The following is a 23,965-nucleotide window of genomic DNA, read 5'->3' as shown; positions in this document are numbered from 1 at the left end:
TAGACTAGCACCAGTCGTGTCAGTGCGCAGGTACTTCCCCTCTCCTGCGTTTTGTGGTTTGTAAATCAAGTTAGCTGAGGTGCGAAGCCCGTGCGAGGTGCGAAGATGGGCTTTTGCAATTATCCCGCTAGGACACACCAGGGCGGTGAGGTACGGAGCCGTGTACTGGGAGAGGTTCCAGAGAAGGGAAAATGCGAATAGGTAACGTTGAGTGCGACAATGCAACGTATGTAGAAGCAAGTTGTGTACATTGTTTCGTGTCCGAAAGTGTAAACATATATGGCATTCACTGAGTCAATATACAGAAGTGCTCGGAGTCTGTTTAGATGTACGACATAAAGCCTCTAATGAAGAATGCTTTTCATTTCAGGGCCTTTAAACTAATATGTAAGGGCTTTATAGAAGATTTAAGTAAGCAAAACTCTTCTACCGGCAGAAACCATCCCCGCAAGCAAGCAGGGCCGGATGCGAGTGTGTTTGCATGCAGACGCATTCAGCGTTGACGCGTTTTATGACGCTCCTGAAGGCAGCGCCACTGCTCTGGCAATAGATATCCGGGTAAGCTCGACGGCGCTGATAAATCGGAGATGTTTGCATGTGGCGCACTATGTATTTAGAAGATCGAACAAGCGCCATTTTGAATGTCCACTCGCTTTCGCGTTGTTTACAACACGGTACGCGCGACGCTTCCCAGCCGCCGCAGCAGCGTTTCACAATTTGTGCATATGGCACGTGCTGTGCTTGCTTTCCAATGTGACCAAAATGCAGGTGCTTGGCTGTGGAGGACGCATGCTGGGCTGTGCCAGTGTAAACATTACAATCGTTCGTAGCCCGAAGAGAGCGCTTGCAGCTGGCGTATCAACAGCGGGCTGTCCGCATATGCAGAAGGATTACGTAAACAAGCGCCAGCAAAATGACTCCAAAGCGTGCAATCAGCGTCGAGCACACACAGGCTGAAAAAATACCATTTTTTCCGCGAGAAAAGGCTTGGTAAGCTAGTCGGAGACGTCAAGTAAGGGCAGGAAGTAGAAGGCTAGGAACGAAATGCTAATGCAATCGTAAACTCGGCGGTAATGCAGTTCCCCTCAACGTGAAAGCTAGGGATGTGCGGAGTAGTGATTCGCCGGTGTTTCCCGTGTGTTTTCCTTGTGTTACCGATGTCGAATTATGCGTTGTCAAAGCAAAGGCGGTCACAAACTTTACAGCTATGCCCAAAATTATGGTCAAGGAAGTCGCGCTTGAAGCGAGACTCGGCGCCTCCGACTTCGGGTAAGCGGCGTTCTTCTCTTCACACTTGCGCTTCGGCTTCTTTCAGTAGCGGGTCGTCGTCACAGCGTTGTCATTTAGCGCCTGCTTCCCGTTGTCGGAGGTGGGGTTTGCTTTTCTTTCACTGACTCTTCGCTTGAGCTTGGCGGGCCTGCGCGTGCGGATTCACCTGTGGACGCTGACGAGCAGCTTGTGTTTGGGCCTTCACGAGGCTGGGGTTGGCATGTCGACGCTGGCGTTCCCCTTGAGCTTTCCGGGCCAGGGCTTGGAGGATGGCCTTATGACGTTGGCGAGCAGTTTGTCTTTGGGCCTTCACGATGTTGGGATTAGCTTGCCTACGCTGGCGAGTAACTTCAGCTTCTCGGGCGCGCACCGCTTGATCAGCCCTACGTCGGCGCTGTCTTTCACGGGCCAGCGCCCTCTGTCACTTCAAGCGTGATTGCTGCTCAGCGTCACTAACATCGTCGCTAACATCACCGCTCGCCAACACGCTCGCAACTCGCATCCAACATCACCGATCGTCAGTCAAAGGAAACTGCATACAAAGCTTCGCTTAGATGGATTTTAGCTATTAGTAAACGATTCCAGTAATACCATCCTAATGAGACCTACATGGAGGTTAGTGGGTATATGTATATTCATCGTATAATCACATCATCGTATAATCGTAATTGTATCATCGTATACGTTGTTTATAGCTATTTCCTGTTCCATGTAACACCATTCAAGAGAGAACGTAAATCACGTTCTCGTAAGCTATACTACTTTGAGCAGCAATGTGCTTACTAAACAGCGATGAATCGTCTTGTCCTTTAGTTAAGAGAAGTTAATTGAAAGCTTTACCACAGATACCTTTTCTAAGAGCCTCAATAACCTTCGCGATTAAAGTGAAAATATATCAATGTGCTGCCACATCGCCCGTAATTTTATCTCTTGCATTACATTACATTATTTATTCTTTTAGTGATAACACCCAATTGCAGAGAGGGAAGTAGATATGTATACGTTCGATCAGGCGGGGGACCTCAGTCCAGTTCCCCCTTAGCGCTCTACTTTGAGCGTGGTCCGACGTGGTGTGGTTGCATTATTGAAAACTTTGTACGTAAAGATTGGACAAGATAAAAAAGGCGACTAGGACAGGCGCAGACTCGCATCTGGATTTGCTGACACACAAATAGATATGATATTAGCCGCGCCTACATACATCATATGGTCAATACGACGTATGAATGGTGCCAGCAAAGGAAGAACCAACAAACACCATCATACTTAATCATTCGTCCAACAAGTGCTTCGCAGGCGCGCAAATTCTTTGTTTCGGAGTGACAAATGATGGCTGGCGGACGAATTTGTCTCCCAAGTCTAGTAATATTTCCCGAAAAAAATTGAAACCTGGAATTCACTACTAGGTACAAACCGTTCTCTCCCATGAAACGAATTTTTTTCTGTGATCCCTCAACATTGAGCTTAACTTTCTTTCTTTGTTGCCTGTTGTATTTCTTTGTTGTATTTTATAGTATTATCCACTGCTGCTAGAGTGCCAGCCGGGGCTGCAGTATGTGAAAATATATAAAATAAATAAATAAATATCAAACGCCTCCATGATTGCGCCCGATTGGTGTGTCCGCGCCCGTCCATGTCAACTTTCTTACACCTGTACCATCTTTATCTGCAGTTTGCAAGAATCAATGTACTCAGAGCCGAAGTAAGCACGCACAAACACACACACCTATTTTGGTGTGTGCGTGTGTGTGTGCTTACTTCGGCTCGCACACACACTACCAATTTTTACGTGGGCACAGGGACAAGCCATTACCCGTGCTTTCTTACTGCAAAAGGTTTACTTCCTCGTGGATGCATCTAATATTCGTGCGTAACTAAGCGAAATAATGGTAAGTCAAGAGGAGCTAAGCATCGCTGCTGATAGGTGGATGGGATAGTTATTTGCGAGTATGGAGCAACAGATCAATGTCAACATCGTAACCGTTTCCTGCTCATTATATATCGTATGCGGCGAGCGAAATCAGTGCTCCATCAAAACCCCATTTCCAGTTCAGATTACTATCAGAGAGCACGTCTGAATAGAAACATCTGAGAAGGGCGCACGAAAAGCAACTGACAGCGCCATTCCCATTTCTGACGTCGGAAGCCCCCTCTTTCCCTTACCCTTCCTCTCACGGTGGCATCTGAGGTTTCATGTTCCTTTCTCTTCTCTGAGGCGAAAAATATATGCTGTGATAGGGAGGGTGATTCCCGGCAGATCGCATTCTCATGAGAGCCTGATAGAAAAAAAAAGTGAAATACACCGAAAGGCTTTTATCCCCCCAGTATGAGACTTGAAGTTGTGCGCATTTATTTCTTCGGGAACTGTGCTATTGCTTTTCTTCTCCTGCACTCTTCCACGCTAGCGTGGCTTGGGAAAAGCCACACTCCGCATAGTTGCTGCCCATCGAGAGCACAGTGTTCTCGCACCCATTTACCACTCCGCATTCTTATTTCTCGCTTTAGTGATTTCTTTGTTGTTGAGTCGGGCCAGCCTCGTGAAATACTACACTCGGCCTTCGGCACCAAAATTTGATTTCACTACTTCCAGCTACTCTATTTAGGGTTCGCAAGGTCGTTCTCTTTCTTTGGTTAATGTGCCACTCGCATCAACCTGCCTGTTGGGGTTGCAGAGAACATAGCAAAGACCGCGGGTTGTGGCCTTTTGCTGGGGTAATATATTCATGATGATCATGATGATGATGTGGACCTATGGTGCGTTCCCGCTAAGGCCGCATAGGCCAAGTTATTTTTGTTGTCGTTGTTGTCATCACTGTCGTGGTTGGTGTGTTTTAAATGTGGCGCTTGAAACTGATAGGGTTGGCAAAGTTTCGCTCTGGAAAGGATATGAAATGCTTATCTTCACGCTATTTTTATGTCAAGTATTTAAAGACTGAATTATAGGTGACATCTTAAGCTGTGGTATAGACACCTATGGTATACAGGCTGCTCCACACATTGAAGTGGGTTTGTCAGTGTATATTGGTCAGGTCTATTTATCTTTCGCGCCAGAGTTGTACAGGGGATGTGGTGAATACCTGTACTGCAGAAGTGTTCTCACTGTGAGGAAGAAGATCGGCACTCTGAACAGCCCCGTTGCCATCGTGTTGCTCGTACCCAGTTGGCTCTCTGGCTACGCCCTACCTGCTGGTGCTGTGTTTATCGCTGCTGCTCTACGACCCGAATAAACCCCCTTTAGATCACGAACATGTTTTTTTATTTTGTAGAATCACCACATGTAGTATTAAACACATAAGTTGTCAAACCTACTATCGACCAAAAAAGTTGGGGACTATGGGATCTCAGAAAATCCTAAATATCCGAGCAGCCTCTAAAAGTAGCCAGTAAAACCGTACATCACAATGTTGTTCGCATATACCAGTAAAGGCAGGAAATGGGAATACCAGGCTGCGCTTTGAGGCTGCGGTGATATTCAGCTTTTTGTCAGATCCCTCGGTCCGTAAACGTTTTCGGTCGATAGTACATTGCTATAACAGTTACCGATTTGCAATAAGGATGGAAACCTGGATGAGTTGGAATTGATGCATTCTTTGGATATCATTTTTTTCTTGTGATCATCACAGTTATCTAGTTATCGCTGGGCGCACGACTCTCTTATTGTATGTAGAATTTCTTTAACGCTGCTTCCAATTCTGTAAGAAAAGGGTATTCTCTTAAGTTATTGCGACGCGAATGCTGTTGTGCATTGCGCAATGTACGCAAACACCAGCATTTATTTAAAAATGTATGGTGGTAGACATGTGAATTGCGGTCGGAACTGAACCATCTGTTCTTCTTCCACTACTATTGTCTGTACATGCTAATATTCTGTGATTTGGTTGTTGCTTGTCGTTGTGGGCATAAGTTCCGCCAATAAAAAGTGTGATTGTTACATTTTTGTTCAGTGTTTTTTTTATTCGTCATTAGAGCGTTACAATATGAAAAAAAGCCAAATGAATGCCTGCACCAGTATGTCAAGCAGGATCTGTAACAATGACTTTCCGGAATTGATATCCATTAACCCAACGGGCGTAGTCCTCTCGAACTTTACGGCTTAACCCATTAGCGACCAGTGTACTTTTGAAACAGCGTCATTTTTATTTTGTAATAATTAAACAAGCAATATACTATATTTCTTAGTATGCCTTTTCGCTTTAAATGGTCTTGCCAAGACGACCACGTTGTATTTTTTCTCAACTGCACGATGTCGTTGATTCATTCATCGTGAAATGGAGAAGTGTTCGACATAGCAAGTACTGCTGCGTGCTTAGCTGATTTGTTTTTTATCACGCTTAGTAAGTTCTTGACGAAGCTGATGGTGTGTGTAATTTTCAGAAACAAGTGCCGTAAATGATGAACGGATGACGTTACACATAAAGTGTGTCTTTATAGCGTCATACGTAAATGAATACAGGTGAATTTATAAAAACATCTGGGCCTATGTGCATGCTAGTAGTGTGTGCTTGTTCTTAAATCACATATGATGGTGTTTTAGCACTTCTATTGGCGAAATGTGTTTTCGCTAGCTAAAAACAATTCACAGAAGATTGAAGGTCTAAAGAGAGACTAACCGTCAAACAAATATTGCTATTTTTTGTGCAGGTTCCATTCTTGCTGCCCACAAGAATACCAATTCTTCAAACTCAAGATCCTCATATTAAACAAATAGCCAACAATATTACAGCAGATAAAATAAATTAATTTAGTTATTTTATGAAGATTTCAATAGATAGAGATGCATTATGCCCGATTTTACTACGGAATACAAAACTGAGAAAAAACACCAGAATACGACAAAGGCGATATGCATAATATATTCCAGTACTAGACGAGATGAACTTTCGAAAGAAAATACAGCATTCCGCATTTGTCAACGAGCGCCGGGCCCATCTAATGATAGGTCAGAAACTTGTAACAAAAACGTCACCGAAGAAACAATGCAACATGATTATATGCAAGAAATCTACTATCATCGCAAGAGAGTTTACCATTATGTTGAATATTTCAGCCACCACTGGAACAAGTGCTGAGTTCTCTACTCTTGTAGCCGTTGTAAATCGTTACGTGTTGATGTACACCAATTATTACATTAGCACAGCTTGTTACCTACCGAAATCATAGGTTCACATTCTTGAATAGTAAAAAAAAACACCTCTGGAACAAAGAATAATAGAGACTAAAATGCTCATTTGGCTATAACAACGATAAGGGGTCCTGTATTAAGTTTAATTTGACCATTCATAGTAAGTCCTTTTGTTTTAAAATGTTCCAAACTATAGCACACATTTGCGGACCTGCATTTAGTCTTCCTCCCATGAAGGCCCAACGTACTTTATAAAGTACACCATCGGACTATTTGAAATGATATAACGCAATTCATAAAATGCACAATGCATTTACAGTGTGAAAATACTATCGGATACCAAAAATCAATAAAATCTGGCTGTTAGAGTTACCTTAGGCCTTATTGGGGGTGGGAGAGGAGGGCTTCAAAAGGAAGTGAAACATAAAATTTACATCCAACCATCAGGTAGCCCTAAACTGCAAAGGGAAACCAACGCCTTTCTAGGGCGGTCGCTCTAGCACCTGAGCTAACCAGGAGGCTAGTAGTAGAGCACTCCACGGGCCAATTTTTTCAGCCCGAGCCCGGCCCGGGCCCGTTTTTACGTTGGGCGGCCCACCCGAGCCCGACCAAAACCTTTATGGCAAGACCTGGGCCCGGCCCGGGCCCGGAAATAATCTACGTTACCCGCCGGGCCCGGCCCGCCACCCCTTTACCTTAGGCCTGAGCCCGGCCCGAGCCCGGCTCGAAACTGGCCCGAACCCGGCCCGATACCGAAAAATAGATGTTTTTCAGAGTTGAGACGCCCGAGAATAACTCGCTGCACGTTACATGCACACTACCAGAAAACCGGAGCCCGGCCCAGGCCCGCGTCAAAAAACCTGAGCCCGGCCCGGGCCCGGGTCAAAAAGCACACGCCGTGCGCGAGCCCGGCCCGAGCCCGTGAAAAAACTGCTCTACCCGGCCAGGCCCGGCCCACGGGCCGGGCCGGGCCCGGGCTTTCGGTTAAGCCCGAGCCCGTGCAGTGCTCTAGCTAGCAGATGGCCGCGATGAGACGAATTAAACAATTCGAACCAAGCGCCAGCACCACTTTCAACAGGCATGAGCAAATAGAACACAAATCAGCACGTGTCCCGTGTTCTCTTCCTGTTCTCCTGGTCCCTCCTGTTAGTGGTGCTGTTGCGCTATCCAGGTGCCACACGATAGCGCTTTCTCAAGAACTGAGGCACGAACACACGACAGCGAGAAGGAAAAGCTTTGATGTATGAAGGAGAGAGATAGAGAAGGGGGAGGGGCAGGAGGGGAAGGCAGGGACATCAACTACGAAGGAATGCTACGCAGTGACTCCGTGCTTGGCGCAACGATACATCACCGCATTACGCGTTTCGCACTGACTCACAGAGAAGTGTTGAATGTTAGATTCGCGCCTCAGCGCCAGGAACTTTCCAATCGCGAGAAATCGAATTGCTTGTACACTTCTTACGCCTCGAAACACCATTCATTTTCGGGCTTATTTTTCAGACATAGGCACGCATAGTTCTTTTTATGCCTATAAGAGATGCCTTACACAGGATTTCCTCTATACAGGGCACGCATGCAACGAACGTATTGAAACTTCTGCTAGATTTGCGTCCCCATCATCGACTTCCTTGGGACGAAACCCTAAAGACTGGATCCAAAGACGAACTATAAGAAATAGAGCAAGGCGAAGACTACTCTACAACGGCTCAATAGGTGCAATTTCGAAAATGTTACAATGCTTTCAAGAAGCGTTCCGCCTTATCGTAGTCAAACTTTGTGCTTCCTATTCTTTCCCCCATACCTTCTCGAGTGATTTATGCTTGCGATCATCCGATCAAAGCACAGCAACGGGCGAGCGCACTTACGAATACTTTTGTTTTTCTCTACTTTTTGCGTTTAGATCCAACCGTCTGCAGCGTCCCATGACAGCTGCCTTCCCCTAAGGCCCCGGAATATCATCGTATATCACATATTTATTTCTTACTGTCTGCTTTCTGGCTAAAAGTGCCAAAACTCAATAAGCGTTATTTCACGCCTTATTCGAGAGGTAGATACATGTTTGTTATTGCCATAGAAACTGCCATACATTTTTTCTGCGTTGAAAAAGAAAACAACGAAACGTGCACTCCGATACGATCTATAGTGTTTTTTACAACTTACTTCACGGATTGAATAAAATAAAAATGCACTAGCAGCCCACCCCCCCCCCCCTCCCCGCCTGTGTACATCAAGCCCTGTTTTCCGTGAATAAAATTCAACTTAAGTCCTGCGTTCGTGTTGTCTTTCTCTTCTCGCCCGTGTTTAATTGTGCGCTGGGACGATATTTTATAGTGCTAATCACAACCAACTAGCTCAGCTGTCCACGCTTAGCGTTTGCGCACCTAATTCCTTCAGCACAGCAGCCCGTCGGCTCCTCATTAACCATGGACAACCCAGAGAGCCACGTTGGCAGCCAGACGGTTCAAGACCCACACAGACTCTTAGGCAGATAAATAGAATGTCCTCTAAATATGTGTAAATATCGCAATAATGCTAATCGTAATAAAATTCCCAGTTTGAATGGCGCCGGTGCTGTACGTCCTTTTTCTCATGTCCCTGCACATTTGGTCACCTCAGATTTGAAATTAGCTTCCATCCTCTGCGGATAGCGATGGGGGGTGACCCTTCTATTCGCGACGCTGCAGCAGCTGTCTCACGCAATTGCCAATAGCTCGCATCAATACAGAACGTCCCATTTCCGCGTTGCTGCGTACACCACGTCGGCCGCCTGTTTTTTTTTTTTGTTTGTTCAAGTCGAAGCCCAGTTGTGTGTCCGACGCATCAGCAGCAAGGAAGCGATGTTCCTGTGCATGATATCGGCTATACCTCTCGATATCCACAGAGACATCACAGACACACCTCTATTCAAGGTACATTTATCCTGAGAGAGCTATATGCATGCACCGCTGGATCAAAATGCTCTGTACGTTTTTATAGAGAAGCAGAGAATGTACGCGGTGGAAGGAAATAGCGTGAAAGGTTGAAAACATATGCACGCGACCTTTGTGCGAACGGTTTATTCTCTGTTTGTTTTACATCCAAGAAACTGTGAGAGCGTGAAAGCTGCTCGTCTCGAAGTATGTTAACCCATCTTCGCACCACCGTCCAGGCAGCTGGAGTCCGAGACCTGGTGCTTGGACCTTGTGCCGCAGAGCAGATCGTAGAGGAAGTGGCAATGCTGGGGCACGCCGTGCCGGAGGGAGGCTTCTCGCACCGAAATAAAGCATTTGGTGCCTGCGAAGTGGGGCGGGATATTTTAGGTTAAGCCTCCATCTGTTTTAGCTTCAATCCCTATTTAAGAACACAGCCAGTACTGCGATTTACAACGGCAAAACAAACTACTACGGTCACATATCGATTTTTGTCCTACATCTTACGTCCATAGTGCTTGACAAATCCATTGCAGGACTATTAAAATGGATGTACCACACAAACGCACAGGATATATGCGCAGATGTTACCTTCTAATTGTTTTTATGGGAACCTCCAACATTTTTTTATTTACAATACATGCTTTGTATGTAGACGAGGCCAGAACAACCATAAAAAACTTCGCACGTAACAATTACCATCTAAAAACTGCGTTTTCATGTGACAAACATACACTATAGTTACTTACGCGCATATGAACGGATGTCCATATGCGTGTTGCCTGAAGAATATTCGTCATACGTTTCTAAAATAGTAATTTGGCTGCGTCAAAAGGCAAGGTATAGTAAGCGAGAATGTGGCTCATTCAAAACCTTATTCAAAATTTTGTTCCTCACAGACAGCGAGAGAGAGAAATAAAACAAAAACGAAAAGACATGGTGCGCACGTAAACATGATGAAGAGACGCACAGCTCGCAGATATACTTTCCGCCTTGTCTATCTGGGACGCCTGATTAAGGCAAAGAAACAGTGCATTGCTAAGATTGTTTTCTTGATCTAATCTTCATAAATTATTGTGATCTCACAAATAAAATTCAGATAATTGTATGACAGCAGTGTTTTGTTGCGTGTTCATGCACTATTTCTAGTATTTTCGCACTATGCCAACATGTTTAAAAAAAGTGTCCTAATCGACACGAGGTATACATAAGGGAAATATCTAAGCTACAGGTGACATGACTTAGCATGCACAAGGCTTTTTATCAATTTTTTTCAATGAACGTTTGCCTTGTTAGTTTTACTTTGTTTAGGTAAGAAGAGGCTTAGTGCTAGTACCATAGTGCTAAAAAGTAGTGAACTAGCGCGGACCATCCTTTGGCTACCTCACCAGTTCACATCTCATTTGACTTGTACCACAGTCACTTGTGATTTCTGTTTGTATAGCACACATCCGTGAATTGCCGTACACGGCAATGCACAGAGCAAAGTGTAATGTTTACTTTCTTTTTCAGCGGCAATCATTCATGTGAAACCGGTTAGAAATATTCCGTGTCTAATTGTATTGAGCTAGAGAGTGTACTTACTATGCGGGCTTTTGAAGATCCTGCAGTGGTCACAGTCCACGAACAGCAGGTCGTACGTTGCCATGCCTGAAGATGGCGAAATCAGGCAGAAAACAGGCATAAATCCGAAAGCCGTCTCTCGTTTCTTTCGCCTATTATTAGTCATCATTTGCAAGCACTTTCCAAGCTAAGATGCTTGCAACGGAAGTTCAGGAGAAAACGGCTGCATATATTGGAAATAAAGCTCTCTATCGAGTGCAGATATGGGTTCTTCGGAAAGCATGGCAAATGGATATCTTCATGACATGCATTGCAAATATTTGTGCGCAGGTAACTGCGTGTAGATGCAAAGGCTGCCTTTGCAAAAAAAATATCTATTCAAATGTGACAAAGTGTCATACTTCCTGGATCCGCAACATTTTGCGGAGAGCTAAAGAACTGCAGAAGACACCGCCTTGAGAGTCAATGAACATGAGCGGAATGTAAAATTTAACGTGTTCCGAAAATATAACCTTTCTGGGCCTAATTTGAATTGTTTCAAATAATTACTGAACTCTCGCTCATCCGTATCTTTAGGCATCTATGAATTCGTAGTTGGTTTCTTCATTGTTCTCGGCAAAGTAAACATCGCACTTTGTTTATACTTTGCGAAAATAAGTGGCGCTTTACGAGCAATGCGAGGGCGAAGTTCAATGTGTGTGGGTGGGCGTTCGCAATAAATTACGTAACCAACTGCTCCAGAGTGTGTGGAATGTGTATTCCGAGCGGCGCCAAATTCAGGCACGCTGTTCTCACACGACTACAAATTCCACAAATATCAAACTACGAAACTTGGTGCTGATTATAACGCAAAATTTCTGTGTGAATTTTAATATCTGTGGATCAGCTACAGCGTTTGCGAAAATTTCTTAAACAAGTGTTTGAACATTCTGAATGAGCGGAGAGAACTGTGCGTTACACAAACGTGATATTCAGTTGAAATGGGCACCATGGTAAGAACAATTCGGGATTAAATTTGAACAGTTCTGGCTCATTTAGAGGCGTTACAAATATTTATGGAACAGTTTACTTTTTTTGCTTTTTATGCATTTTGTGGGCTTCTCCAGGTATCCTGAGTATTTTTAAAATAAACAAATTATTCTAATTTACGTTTGGCGAAAACAAGGACGAGGAAATGGGTGACGCGTAGGCAACGGTTTGAAGCGTGTGAGTTAATTGCGTATTTTTTCCAAAAACAAATACGTATGCAAACGTACCGGAACATTGTTAGGCGCCGTATGAGCAGCATATTGTTTAGGCTGTTGTCCTGGCAGAACAAAAGCAGCCACCGATAACAAATTTAGGGAAAATGGGTGGAACGCAGTGGCAAATCTCTGTGGGAAGGTCAAATTGCTTGACAGAAACTCATTGTAAAAATTTTCCTAATGAAGTGTTAGGAAATTTCATGCTATCAGCTATGCTACCGAATGCCCGAACATAAAATTAGATTACACCAGTGTAATATTTTAAGAAAGACTGGTCACGATAAGTTCAATGGTGGCAAAATTTTCACGTTCCTTGCTAAATGAAGAGCGTTGCAAAAATTACCGAACCCTCATTTTCTCTTGCTATTGCATGCGCTAACTACCTCCCTACTTGGTTTCTCTAGGTGTTCTTTATGAACTAAAGTAGGCACGTTTGTTTATATTTGGTGAAAATAAATGGCACGTGATGGGTAATGCGTCAGCATAGTCGAAGTTCTGCGGATGAATTGTAGTCTTTGCAGTACAGTATATATGCAATGGTTCCGGGGTGCTTTTTAAGGTTGTATTAGGAACAACTCAGAAATTAGCCCACTGCGCTGGGAGAATTGGGAACGCAACTGAGAGCAAACAGCCTAATTGGCTGGGGAGGGCCAATGACCAATGACCAATGAATGAGGGCCACCATGACCAATGCTCTGGCGCAGTAAATTTTGTTCGGATAAATTACGGCCTGCGTAAAACTTTCTTAAGTGTTCGAAAGCATTATAGGGACCAAAGTGTCCAACAGGCAACATTTTTAATTATGTGGTTCAAGTACAGGAAATTAAATTGTGATTGCAATTGCACAAAAAAAAACATCCTCACGGGAAATTAGGTTGTAATTCTACAAAATCGCACAAATCTTCTGCTTTTCCTTTTTTTTGCACTTTGCTGGCGGGGCGCGTAATACGAAAACGACAGCATATTCGCAGGCCTGGCACGCTTCAACACCTGTGGTCCCAGAACTAATTTGAAGGACCTAGCTACGCTTATTGCCTGCCTGGGCAAGACAACCACCTGGGATTGTCAAGCTGAAGGCGTTGGTCTTGGCTTCAGCTGATGACTGAGCATTGTTGTCGCAATTTTTTAAATGTGCCCCTAAAGTCAGACAGAACGATCGCAAAATGTCTTCTAAATTTTAAAGTATTGTCCCTGAAACTGCCGCAAACTATTCAAAGTTTTCTCAATTTCGGAACGGGGCAGTCTCCGGTCTTTCCGAAACAGAAATGCAGTTTTTACGGCATATAAATGCATCTTTAATGCGTACACGTCACTCGGACGCGGCGAGTATTCGCGGTTTTGTGACGTCGCTTGGCTGACAGGCGAAGCGGGCGCAGCCCCAATATTTTCGAACTGCCGCAGAGGGCTTGTGGTGAAAAAGGCGTTGAAACGGAAGTAATTTATTTTTCTTTTGTTCACTCTAATCATGCATAATCAGTGTGAAGCACGTCATATCACGTGACGAGTTTTGGCAGTTTTCCTGACGTCGCGTGACACACAAGCAAAGTGGGGGTGGCAAGGAATCATTTTGACCAATCGAGGAAGGCTGATTGTGAAAATGCAACAGGAAAAGTTTAGGATAGCTTTACGTTATAGCGCCCCTTGTCTGAATACATGTTCGAACACGTGCCACGCACTGACTTCGCGGTGGAGCCACTAGATGACGCACCACGTCCAGAGGGAAGGGTGAGAGAGAGGAACCTGGCTGCAGTACCTGCCTCATAATTTATGTGCTTCGGCGGTGACAATGTGGGGTCTGGCTAAATTGTCTAAATGCTAGTCACACTAGCGTCAACAGTCATTAAGAGATTGGACGCTATTTCAAACTGTTTCTATTCCAATTCTGCTATCAGTCCTCCACGATTGGTCTAAAATTTATTGAACTACACTCGTTCCGCCTGTATGTCACACGACGTTACGAAAATCGCGAAAACTCCTGGATGACTTGCGCTCACTGATTACGCACAAGACCTGACAAAGAAATAAACATTTCCTTTCAATTCCACGCCTATGTAGACATTAGCTTCCCGCCATTGTTCAAGATATTTTAGATGTGCGCCCATTTGGCTTGTGCGTCATGCGACGTCACACAACCACAAAATCTCACCACGCCAAAGTGCCGTAAATGCATTAAAGATGCAATAATGCGTCGTACGAAACTGAATTGTTTGTCGGAATAACCGAAGACTGCCCCGTTCTGAAAACAATAGAGTATGTCTACATACCGATCGCTCTGGTGTAGTCTACGCAGAGATGCCCGAGAAAAGGATTTAGCTTAATAAAAAAAATTGTGATGCAATGTAACGTTGTCGAACCCTTTCTGCATGTATAAGACATCGCTATGCGAACTCTTGCTCAGTTGAAGATACGTTTTAGTGCCATTGAAAGCATTCCATTGCTCGCCATCACAATTTTCGACCAGCCACCACAATCTAAGGAAGAGGAAGTGGGCCAATCGTAGATGCCAGTACCACCCTCCTCATCCGGGTATCTACTTTCGTTGCACCAGCTCGGCCCCACCGAATTCCCTCTCCTCTGCAACGTACTGTTCGCCTCTTGTCTGCCCATTACAAAAGAAAAGCTGGCAAGGTAGGCATTGTTATTCGATTCGAAATCAAAGAAAAGTGACCTTCCCTAAAGAGGAGAGGGTTTGGTGGGGTGGTTCAAACAATGCTGCGCGACAGCGGCCGACCCTTGCGTCAGCGGTTACATAAATTTGACGTCACGATATTAGAATTTAAAAAGAGATAGGAATATTTTTTTACGTTATAAGGCCCGTGCACAATGCCCTTGTAAACGACCACGCTACGCATGTTACTTACCACCGTCAGGTTGAACAACGATGCTGTTATAATGTCGCCCGTCATAAGATTTGTATGTTAGTGTAGCATTCCTGCAAAGATGCAAAGAAAAGGTGTCAAGTTTCGCAAAATCACGATATTACCTAGTTAGGTGGTGCTCTATAATGTAGGCATGAAAACCAATTCTTTAAACTAGATTTAGAAAACTCCTAATAGTATATTCTAATTTTAAGTGCAAGGAATTGACTAGCGACATGGGGTTGGCGATAATCCTAGAGTTTAATGGCACAAGGGCCACACATGAACGAAGAACGTTTTTCTTCAATTACCCTTTCGCTATTTTCAAATTTATGACAACACAGACTAATCCAGCACATTTTTTCCAAATAAGAACTGGCATTTTATCGGCTAAAGTACGCTTGACCCGCTATTCAGTATGGCAATTATCACGAGTCTTCTTCTGAAAACTGCTCTCATTAATTCACTGTTCTTGGTTGAAAGATAACACCTCTGACGAAATCTCTCTCCCACAGGGATTATTCAAAGCAGTAATGGAAAAATAATTGTAGAAGTTTGCCTTTTCTACACCGGCCTTCGATTTCTTGTGAATTTGCAGAAATGCATTCATTAGCTACAGAGAGTACTTCCCTAACGCCTTTAACTTTACGCGAAAGGTAGTCATACGACTTATAATCTGCAAGCAAAATTTCATTGACCACCGAAGAGTGTATGGATCACCTAATCCACGTCATCATTACCTTCGATTTTGTGGTACCTCCAGTCTATGCAGGGGTTACAGCCCTCTAAGCCCTATACGTGTATTATACTCAATCATTGCCTTGGTTACTCAGTAGAGTCATGCTTGCCTAAACACCTCCTTCGCATTGGAGTGCATTCTAGCGTAAGGCCTTTGCTGTTTTGATTGATTAAAGACATGTCGTGTAACACATGTCCCGGGTCATTATATTGCAGCAACTGTCCTATCAACAGTTTACGGGGAACCGTAATGAAACCCCTGTTTACGATTACCCAGTACTGCAAGAAACCTCAATACCACTTCGCAATGTTCATCACTGCGCAGGGACTGGCACCAGATAATTACGCAAAACCTGAATTACGAACAGCAAAACTATTGTGCTTCAAGTACGCCGATTAATTTGAAAGACATCATTAGGCGAATAGAAGCGCTGAATAAAAATCTCCTGTCCGTCGAATCATATATCCTATATGTCCAACTTATTTGAATTTTGTAGTGCGGCGCATTTGCCTTTGTATTGAAAAATTCGGTATTCCATTTTTTTGGCATGTTCACGTTTCATACGCACATCATCACTGTACTTGTACAGTACTCGACGTGGAGATGCAGAACCAGTGCCACAGCTTGAGCGGTACAGCCTCACACGCGACAATTGAATGTAGGGTATTCGGTCACCAACTGTACCTGGATGAAAAACTGCTTCTTTTTTTCGGTTCGTATGCACTCGCGGGATGTGTGGCAACAAATGTTAACCAGGCCTCGCCTAAACCTTTCCTAAAGCTTGTTTTTAATTACACTTCGTCCCTCACGGCTATAATGTTGAATCAATGACTGAGAAACGTAATTGTCGGGGTTGGCACTTCAACAGAGCAGTGTATATTTATATAATACTTTGGAAAATATTATGGGGGTAGCGAAAACTACGAAGGCCGTGAAAGGTTTGATCCCACGAGGTCTACCACAATGTAGGCGAGCAGATACACACTGTTCTTGGCCATGTGCGTAGCGGAACCGGAACAGGGCCTTCCCACCGATCAGGTGGCTCAGCTGAGTGTCTGAGAGGCAGCTGTCATCCGCTGCGAAAGCTCCTTTTTTCTCGTTTCGGTAGAGAACATACCAGGTGGCACCGCGGGTCGCGCACTGCAATCAGTCGGTGCGTGCACTTATTACACACTGCAACCTTTTACGAGCGTCTCTAAGCTGCAGAGCTTGTAGCTATTCCCATGTTTCTGTGTCAGCTTGCACAGCATTAACACTGGAAAAGAAGTGACAGATCTCTAGCCTAAAACGTCAGTCTCGGTCAAGGCAAACGAAGATAGGGCAGCGCAAATTGTTCCTCCAGTTCGTCCTCCTAGAGGCTACGGCTAAACCGAGTTCCTTTTTTAGCGCTTCTGAAAATTCTCCACCTACGTTCACCTGCACTTCAAGAGCTGAACCGACAAGGTACTGCAAACTGCGCTGGCACCAACACCAGCGGTAATGCTGAGGTCTCTGAAAGCCTTCAATGGCCAGCGCGTGTTGTACGACAGAGTGAACAAGAACTGGGGTGCTGATTTGGAGACTGTTAAATTTCGCCATGTTGTCGAATTCCGCCAAACTGGTGTACTTAGGCATTCAGAGAGCGAGAGAGAAAGGAAGGTCGGTAGGGTAACAATGCAACACCTGGTTTGCTACCTAAGATATTACTGGGGGAGGGGAAAGCGTGCAGAAAAGGAAAAGAACCGTCATAAAAAAGAAAAACACCTAATACCATCAGGATGACAAAACAATCTTGAGGAACCCTACTTTAGTTGATACCGCGGTAATAGGTTGAGCCTGGTTGACTATTAGAAGAAAACGTTAGCTAACGTCAGCGGTATTTTTAACTTTCCGTTGCACACCACGGCGATTTTCGACCAGCCACCACAAGCTAAGGAAGATGAAGTGGGCCAATCGCAAACGCCGGTACCACCATCCTCATAAGGTAATCTACTTTCACTGCGCAAGCTCGGCCTCACCGAAACCTTCTCCCCTTCAACGTGCTTCTTGCCTCTTGTCAGCCAAGATAACAATCAACTGCCAAGAAATGCAATGTTACTCGCTTTGAATGTAAACAAAAGTAAATGCCTGCCTCGTGGCCTGCCCCAGCTCTCAAGAACTTTACATTATGTTTTGTCTCTCTTTCTCCTACAAACGACGAAATCGCTTGATTGGGCGGTTCAAATAATGGTGCGGATCACCACCCAATGGTTGCGTCGGCGGTTACGTAAATTTGACGTCAGGAGACTGGAAAATTTTATGGTATATAGAGCCCCCTTTTTTGAGCACTTAAAAGGGTCTCTAAAGAGAAACATATTTTCAGCTCTGTTAGTAGATAGCCCTTCCACAATACCAAAAAAAAGCCACTCGTACTGCAAGAAGACACTTAGTACGCTAGAAAAGACGCAATGAGGATAGACGGGTGTTGACGGCACCGTGAAACTCCCGCACCAGATCGCCGAGACGTCATAGATTTTTATGCCATCTGTTTCGACCCAGTTAAATTCTTATCGCTAAAAATGGACTACACTGTGTTCTAAAAGCGCCGAAGACTGAAATTAATTAGTTTCCAGCACGTTGGCTGAACTGAAGTGACCAAAACGAAAAAAAAAAACAATGCTTTGCAATCAGTGGCGTCACACAGACGTACCGGCATCTGGCATTTCGGAGCCATATTTGAAAGTCAAACTTTGTCCCTCATTTTTTCTTCTAATAGTCAACCAGGCTCAACCTGTTACCGCGGTATCAACTAAAGTAGGGTTCCTCAAGATTGTTTTGTCATCCTGGTGGTATTCGGTGTTTCTTTTAGTGTCCCTTTAATAGCGGTCGCAGACGAACGGCTACAAAGTTTACTGGAATCACGTCAATGCAGGTGAATTATTTTCTCGGGCGCATAATTTGCAACAAAAAAAAACGACAACGATCATTTCACTAACTAAAATATTTAGTTTTTTTTTACTTTTTAGGTACAAACTTTACGGCACACGTATTTATTAGAATGGAATCATCTAACAGCCTAGTTACGTGTTTTTACACTTCAAAATGACCATCGAGATCAAAATACCAGGCGTCATATTATTCACGGAAGAAAAATGCTTGGACCGTGGCCATGACTGTCTTCTACGCTGCTAGCCACAAGGGCACTGTTACACTTTTTGGCATCAACTGAACTGTCCAACCGCCTCTGATTGCGCCGTGAACGCTGTTATGCATGGGCGCGGACATCACTTGTCCTTGCGTCCCACCTGCTTTGCGTATTTAACATCAGAGTGTTATTTAACATGAGAGCGTCATTTACCATGAGAGGAGATCCGCTAACGGATCTTCCGCGGACATGAGTTACGTCCGAAAGGGCTCGTTAACTTTATATTGTAACACATTTTTTATTATGATCAAATAAAGGCATTTGCTCGGACATCTCTGAGTAGCCAGTACGAGAGCGATCGGTGGGTAGACATCCTGTATTGCTTTCAGAGCGGGGCAGTCTCCGGAAATTCCGAAAAGAAATTCAGCTTTGTTCGGCGTATTAATGCATCTTTAATGCGTACACATCACTTTTACGCAGTAAGTTTTCGCGGTTTTGTGACGTCGCATGACACACAGGCGAAGTGGGCACAGCCTGAAATCAACTTGACCAATCGCTGAAGGCTAATGGCGAGAAAGGCGTGGAATCGGAAGGAAATTATTTTCTTTTGTTCGGTCTGATGATACATAATCAGTGTGGAGACAACATATCAAATGGGGGGGGGGGGGGGTTTCGTGGTTTTCGCATCGTCGCTTAACAGAGAGGCAAAGGGGGTGTGGCCCGAAATACGTTCGATCAATCGTGGAGGACTGATTGCAGAAGTGGAATAGAAGCAGTTTGAAATCGTGTTGCGTTATAGCGCCTCGTGTTTTGCTTGCCTTGTTTGTCCATTCCGTCCCCTCCGTTCATTCAGTTACGCTGATGACGGGTGTTGTCGTCATCGATGACAGATAAATATTTTGCCGCCGTCAACTCACATGGTCATCCCCAGTTTCACCGCTTTTCCGCAGGGCGATGAAAAACAAAGCTTATCCTGAACCACTACCTCTGGGATGGCAACCAATGTTCCTGGAGTATCACGCAGTTAAGCGATCGTCTGTCGTCTCGTCTTTGCTGGCTTTGTGCATATCTCCGCTGCAACTCACTATGGCATACCAACAACGCCAAACAGCAACGCATTCGCCAGTTGGGGGCGTTGACCACCGCGCTTTGGGCTGCAACAACGCTGCGCCGTTAGTGCAACAGTTTGCGCTCCACACACAAAGTGAGAGTAGCAGAGCGTGTGCATTTACTTTGGAGGCCGAGCTATTAGTACTGTAGTTGACGAGGATGTGTGGACATCCCATATAAATTGTTCTTGAGAAGGTGGTGGTGGGCAATTCTGCGTTGTCATGTTCGTGAAAAAAAGGCGTCATGAATCAGGCGTACTTTGTAGCTCACAGGGCTCAGCACAACCAAGTATCCTGCCCTACGAATGTCGTAAATGTCGTAGGTGTCGCAGCGTCCTTCTGTTCGTGACACCAGATTTAACACAGCAACTTCCTCATCCACGCTAGGCATAAACATTGATATAAACAAACAATTGAGGTAATGGTGGAAGAAAACGCAACATTTAAAGGTTATCTCGAATACCGCGATATGACACTCTGGTCAGGTAGGTGCTTTAATATTGCTGGAAACAGAAAATATGGCTCTATTACACAAATTGTGGAAACTCATTGCGCTGACCATAGTAACACAATATTAATAAAAAACTTGATGCTGCAAGATATCTGAAGGCGATTCCACATTTTACTATTTAACATACTTGTTGAATAGTAAAATTTGGAATCGCCCTTGAGAAAAAAATTGCATGAGGCTTCCGAAAGAATTCTTACTGCTGCTTTTTTTTAGTGCTCTAAGTAAAAGAACAACGCTGTGCAGTCTATAAAGCGTAATAGGATGGTCCTACACCCCCTTAACAGTCTTAGATACGTCAATCATGAAGAAGTGAATGTAGCAGCTATTTTGTCCATAGGTTTTGCGGGGTCGATGGATGCTGGATTTTCTAAGCTTCGCTGGTATCGAAATCTGGGAGGCGTCGCGGAGCGCGTAAAAATAAACATGCCTCTCACTGGTCTAGTCGGTGGCCGGAAATGACACGTGGTCCGTCAGCGAGAGTCCAAGTTATCGCACGGCGCGCTTTAGAATGTCCAAAATTTCGGTTGTCCTTAATTAGGTAAATTGTGGGGCGAGTGGCGGTACCCAAAAGGTCCCTTGGTCCGTACATGTCATGCATTAAAATCTATCAAAGTTTTGCCTGCTTGAATCTTCGCCACCGCGTTTTATGAATGGCGTTCCGGATAGGACACACTTGTCCCGAAAATAGATTTAAATCTTGTATCTTTGTGGAAAAGCCCCTTAGAGCTTGCGTCTGCAGTTTCGTTTACTCAGAGTTGTGAAATTTTCCGTTCTTTTTGATTACTCAAACATAAAACCAACAAATTTAGACACTGTCGTTACATTCAAGCAATTTACGTTTACCGAGATTCTACTGCACTTTTTTTTCAGTGTGGCTTGATGTCTCTATTTCTCTAGAATTTAACCACCCAACTCTACTGTTCGCAGTGATCTCACCTTCGCGATGTCTTGGTAGGGGGCAAGATCAGTCCTTTGCTGTATATGAAGCGCATAACATGCCACATAGCATGTGCAAAACGCGGACAAGACAACCACAAGAAGGCATACCGACGCCATGACAATGAACACGAACGTATAAGCGGAAGAAAATTTTCAAAAACGGCTGTGGCGTCAAAGTTGGTCGCTCGAACGGTAACTTGTTTGCAGCCTGCCCGGCTTTATATACCGCATCCAACGTCGCGGTTTACACGTGTCGCCGGTTCGTTGAACTCGCCCTGTAGCCGTGGCTCAGCCAGTTCGGCTCACACTTGTGGCACATCGCCAGCAAACTTTGGTGCACGTGGCCACGCCATAAGCCGCCATCTGCAATTTCGTGGCATCGAATCGGCGCGTGGTTGGAACATTGCTGATTGCTTTTTATTTGTGATACTTGTGCGCACAGACGCGGAAGTCCACAACCGGCGCCCCACGCAAACGATGGCGTGCGGGGTGAGTGACCTCAGGAGACAAAAGGTGTAAAGAAGCACATACAAAGTGGTGTCGGCACTCAAACGTTTTATTCATCTTCCTATTCTTCTCCTCGACGTCCTCTATCTCCACTGTCTTCTTACCTTGATGTATGGACACCTGGCATATATGTGATAAGAAATAAATCATACGGTCAGCTTATTAGTATTTCTTTAGCAATGCTGCAGTTTAAAATAATCAAAACAAATAGGAGCAAACACATCAGACTTACATTAGTGAATGAGAAAACCCAGAGAAGATTAAGGGCTAGATTTTTAGTGTCACGAGCATCGAATTACAATCTTGATTCTTGCGCAGCACTTCCGGTTCACCTCCTGAGACGACTAGGGAGGAAAGTTAAAATGAATCAGAAAAAATACTAAAAGATAGTACAAATCAAAATTCAAAGGTTTCATTATAGATATAATATCAGATATAATATATGTTTAGTTACAAATTGAGTTGCTGAAGTGTCTGGAATAATTAGAATTGATTAGAAATCACCGATTACCGAGGTGCGAGTGACCCTAAGAGACACCTAAGTTAATGATTAGGGTCGCCTACAGTTTCTATAAGTCGCTTGAACCTCACATATAAAGAAACGAATACTAAACGTGAATTGTGTATGTTGCATGCAAGTGCGTAATTTTTGAGTGATAGCAACATTTAGCATTGCGCTCGGACGCCATGGATGGTGTTCCCACTATTTGCGGGTGCCATATGTTGGCGCGATGCAACGCGCGATGAAACTCCTGGTGAAACTCCTGGGGGGGGGGGGGGGGGGGGGGATATTTTGTAAGAGTTTACCTAGTGGACTGTCCATTTCGGCGATAGCCGATTGGCTCCCGCTGCACGAGCAAGAAGGGGACTGGCTGGCTCCTTCTCGCTCATGCTGCTGGAGCCAATCGCGACAGCCCAAATGGACAGTCCACTAGGTGGACTCTTACAGAATACCCATCCTGGTGAGGTGTCTCACATTGCTGGCTGACTAACGCCCACGGGGAACCGTTAGTCCTCGCCCAGTAAAGTATAATATTAGACAATGTTAGCACGACGTTTATCCACCGTTTGACTCAAGCCGGCGCGTACACACAGCAGCTCAGTGGGAATGCTAGTGTGCTGATAGTTGCACGGACACAATGCTCATGCCGCGGCGGAAGGCAGAATGCTATCCTGGCTCAGCCACCAAGCAGCTTGAGCGCAGAAATTGTCTTTTTTTTTCACTTACCTCACTTCGTTGTTGCGTTTTGTTTTACTTCTGCAGCCAAAGATATGCACCGTCAATAACGGTACACCATGGCGGTTGTGGCACCGACGGCGAGAATGTGCTTCAAGTGCTCGTATAATCGCTGTCGCACATATAAATAAAAGGAAAACGAAAACTGCACAAAAAACTTGCCACCGCTGGGAGCTGAGCCCAGAACCTCCACATGACGCCTGCTATGTTCTATGATTTATCTCTTAATTCTTCTTTTTCTTTATTTGTTCAATACTGTGAACCACATTGGGTCCAAGTAGGAGAGAGCAAACATAGATATGTACGGCTGCTGTTACAAAATGGCGAGGAAGGTTCTAAATACAAGTACACCTTAAATAAAAAATAAATAAAACAAGAAAATACACCAGGATCCTCCAAAGGATTGTAAGCAATAAAGTGAGGACATACACCAGAAACAAAAATAAAAGCACGGGAACTATTCTACTGAAACAAGCAGCTTTGAAATATGAGGCAAGAAATCCCAGTCATTCATGTATGGTTCTAGGAAAAAAAGAGCATCTGTGACAGTTTGTGAGTTCAAAAACACGTTTAACACTCTTGTTATGCTTAGGACGAGATGCTTTCGTCGTATCCTCCTTTATATGTTTGGGTTATATACGAAACCTGGCCAAATAGAGTGAATGGAATACGGTTATTCTTGCTGACTTACGTCTATCCTTCAATGAGTCTAATATAACTCAGGAGAGCATCTAAGAAGGTGATTCGCCTGAAGCGGTTATAGACAAACCGGGCGTCTAAGCACTGAACGTTTTCCTGCTCATTTTCATCAGCTGCTGTATGGGGGTCCCAGATGATGCTGACGTATTCAAGAGA

At 44.4% G+C, this 23,965-nt stretch overlaps 1 protein-coding gene across 1 annotated transcript in view; it reads right to left on the bottom strand.

Annotated features, from left to right (window-relative positions):
- Window positions 1-9,512: 9,512 nt before the first annotated feature.
- The window catches only part of LOC119462344 (uncharacterized), a 37,586-nt gene continuing 23,133 nt past the window's right edge, over window positions 9,513-23,965 (bottom strand). Inside the window, exons 2-3 of the mRNA XM_037723687.1 lie at window positions 10,885-10,950; window positions 9,513-9,664 (exon numbers count right to left, since the gene is read on the bottom strand). Coding sequence (XP_037579615.1) covers window positions 9,513-9,664; window positions 10,885-10,950 — 218 coding nt within the window. The remainder of the gene's footprint in view (window positions 9,665-10,884; window positions 10,951-23,965) is intronic.

The sequence above is a fragment of the Dermacentor silvarum genome, chromosome 8, assembly GCF_013339745.2.
Source record: "Dermacentor silvarum isolate Dsil-2018 chromosome 8, BIME_Dsil_1.4, whole genome shotgun sequence".
NCBI lineage: Eukaryota > Metazoa > Arthropoda > Arachnida > Ixodida > Ixodidae > Dermacentor > Dermacentor silvarum.
Note: the sequence above shows the minus strand (reverse complement) of the source record. Positions and strands in the feature narration are given on the sequence as shown.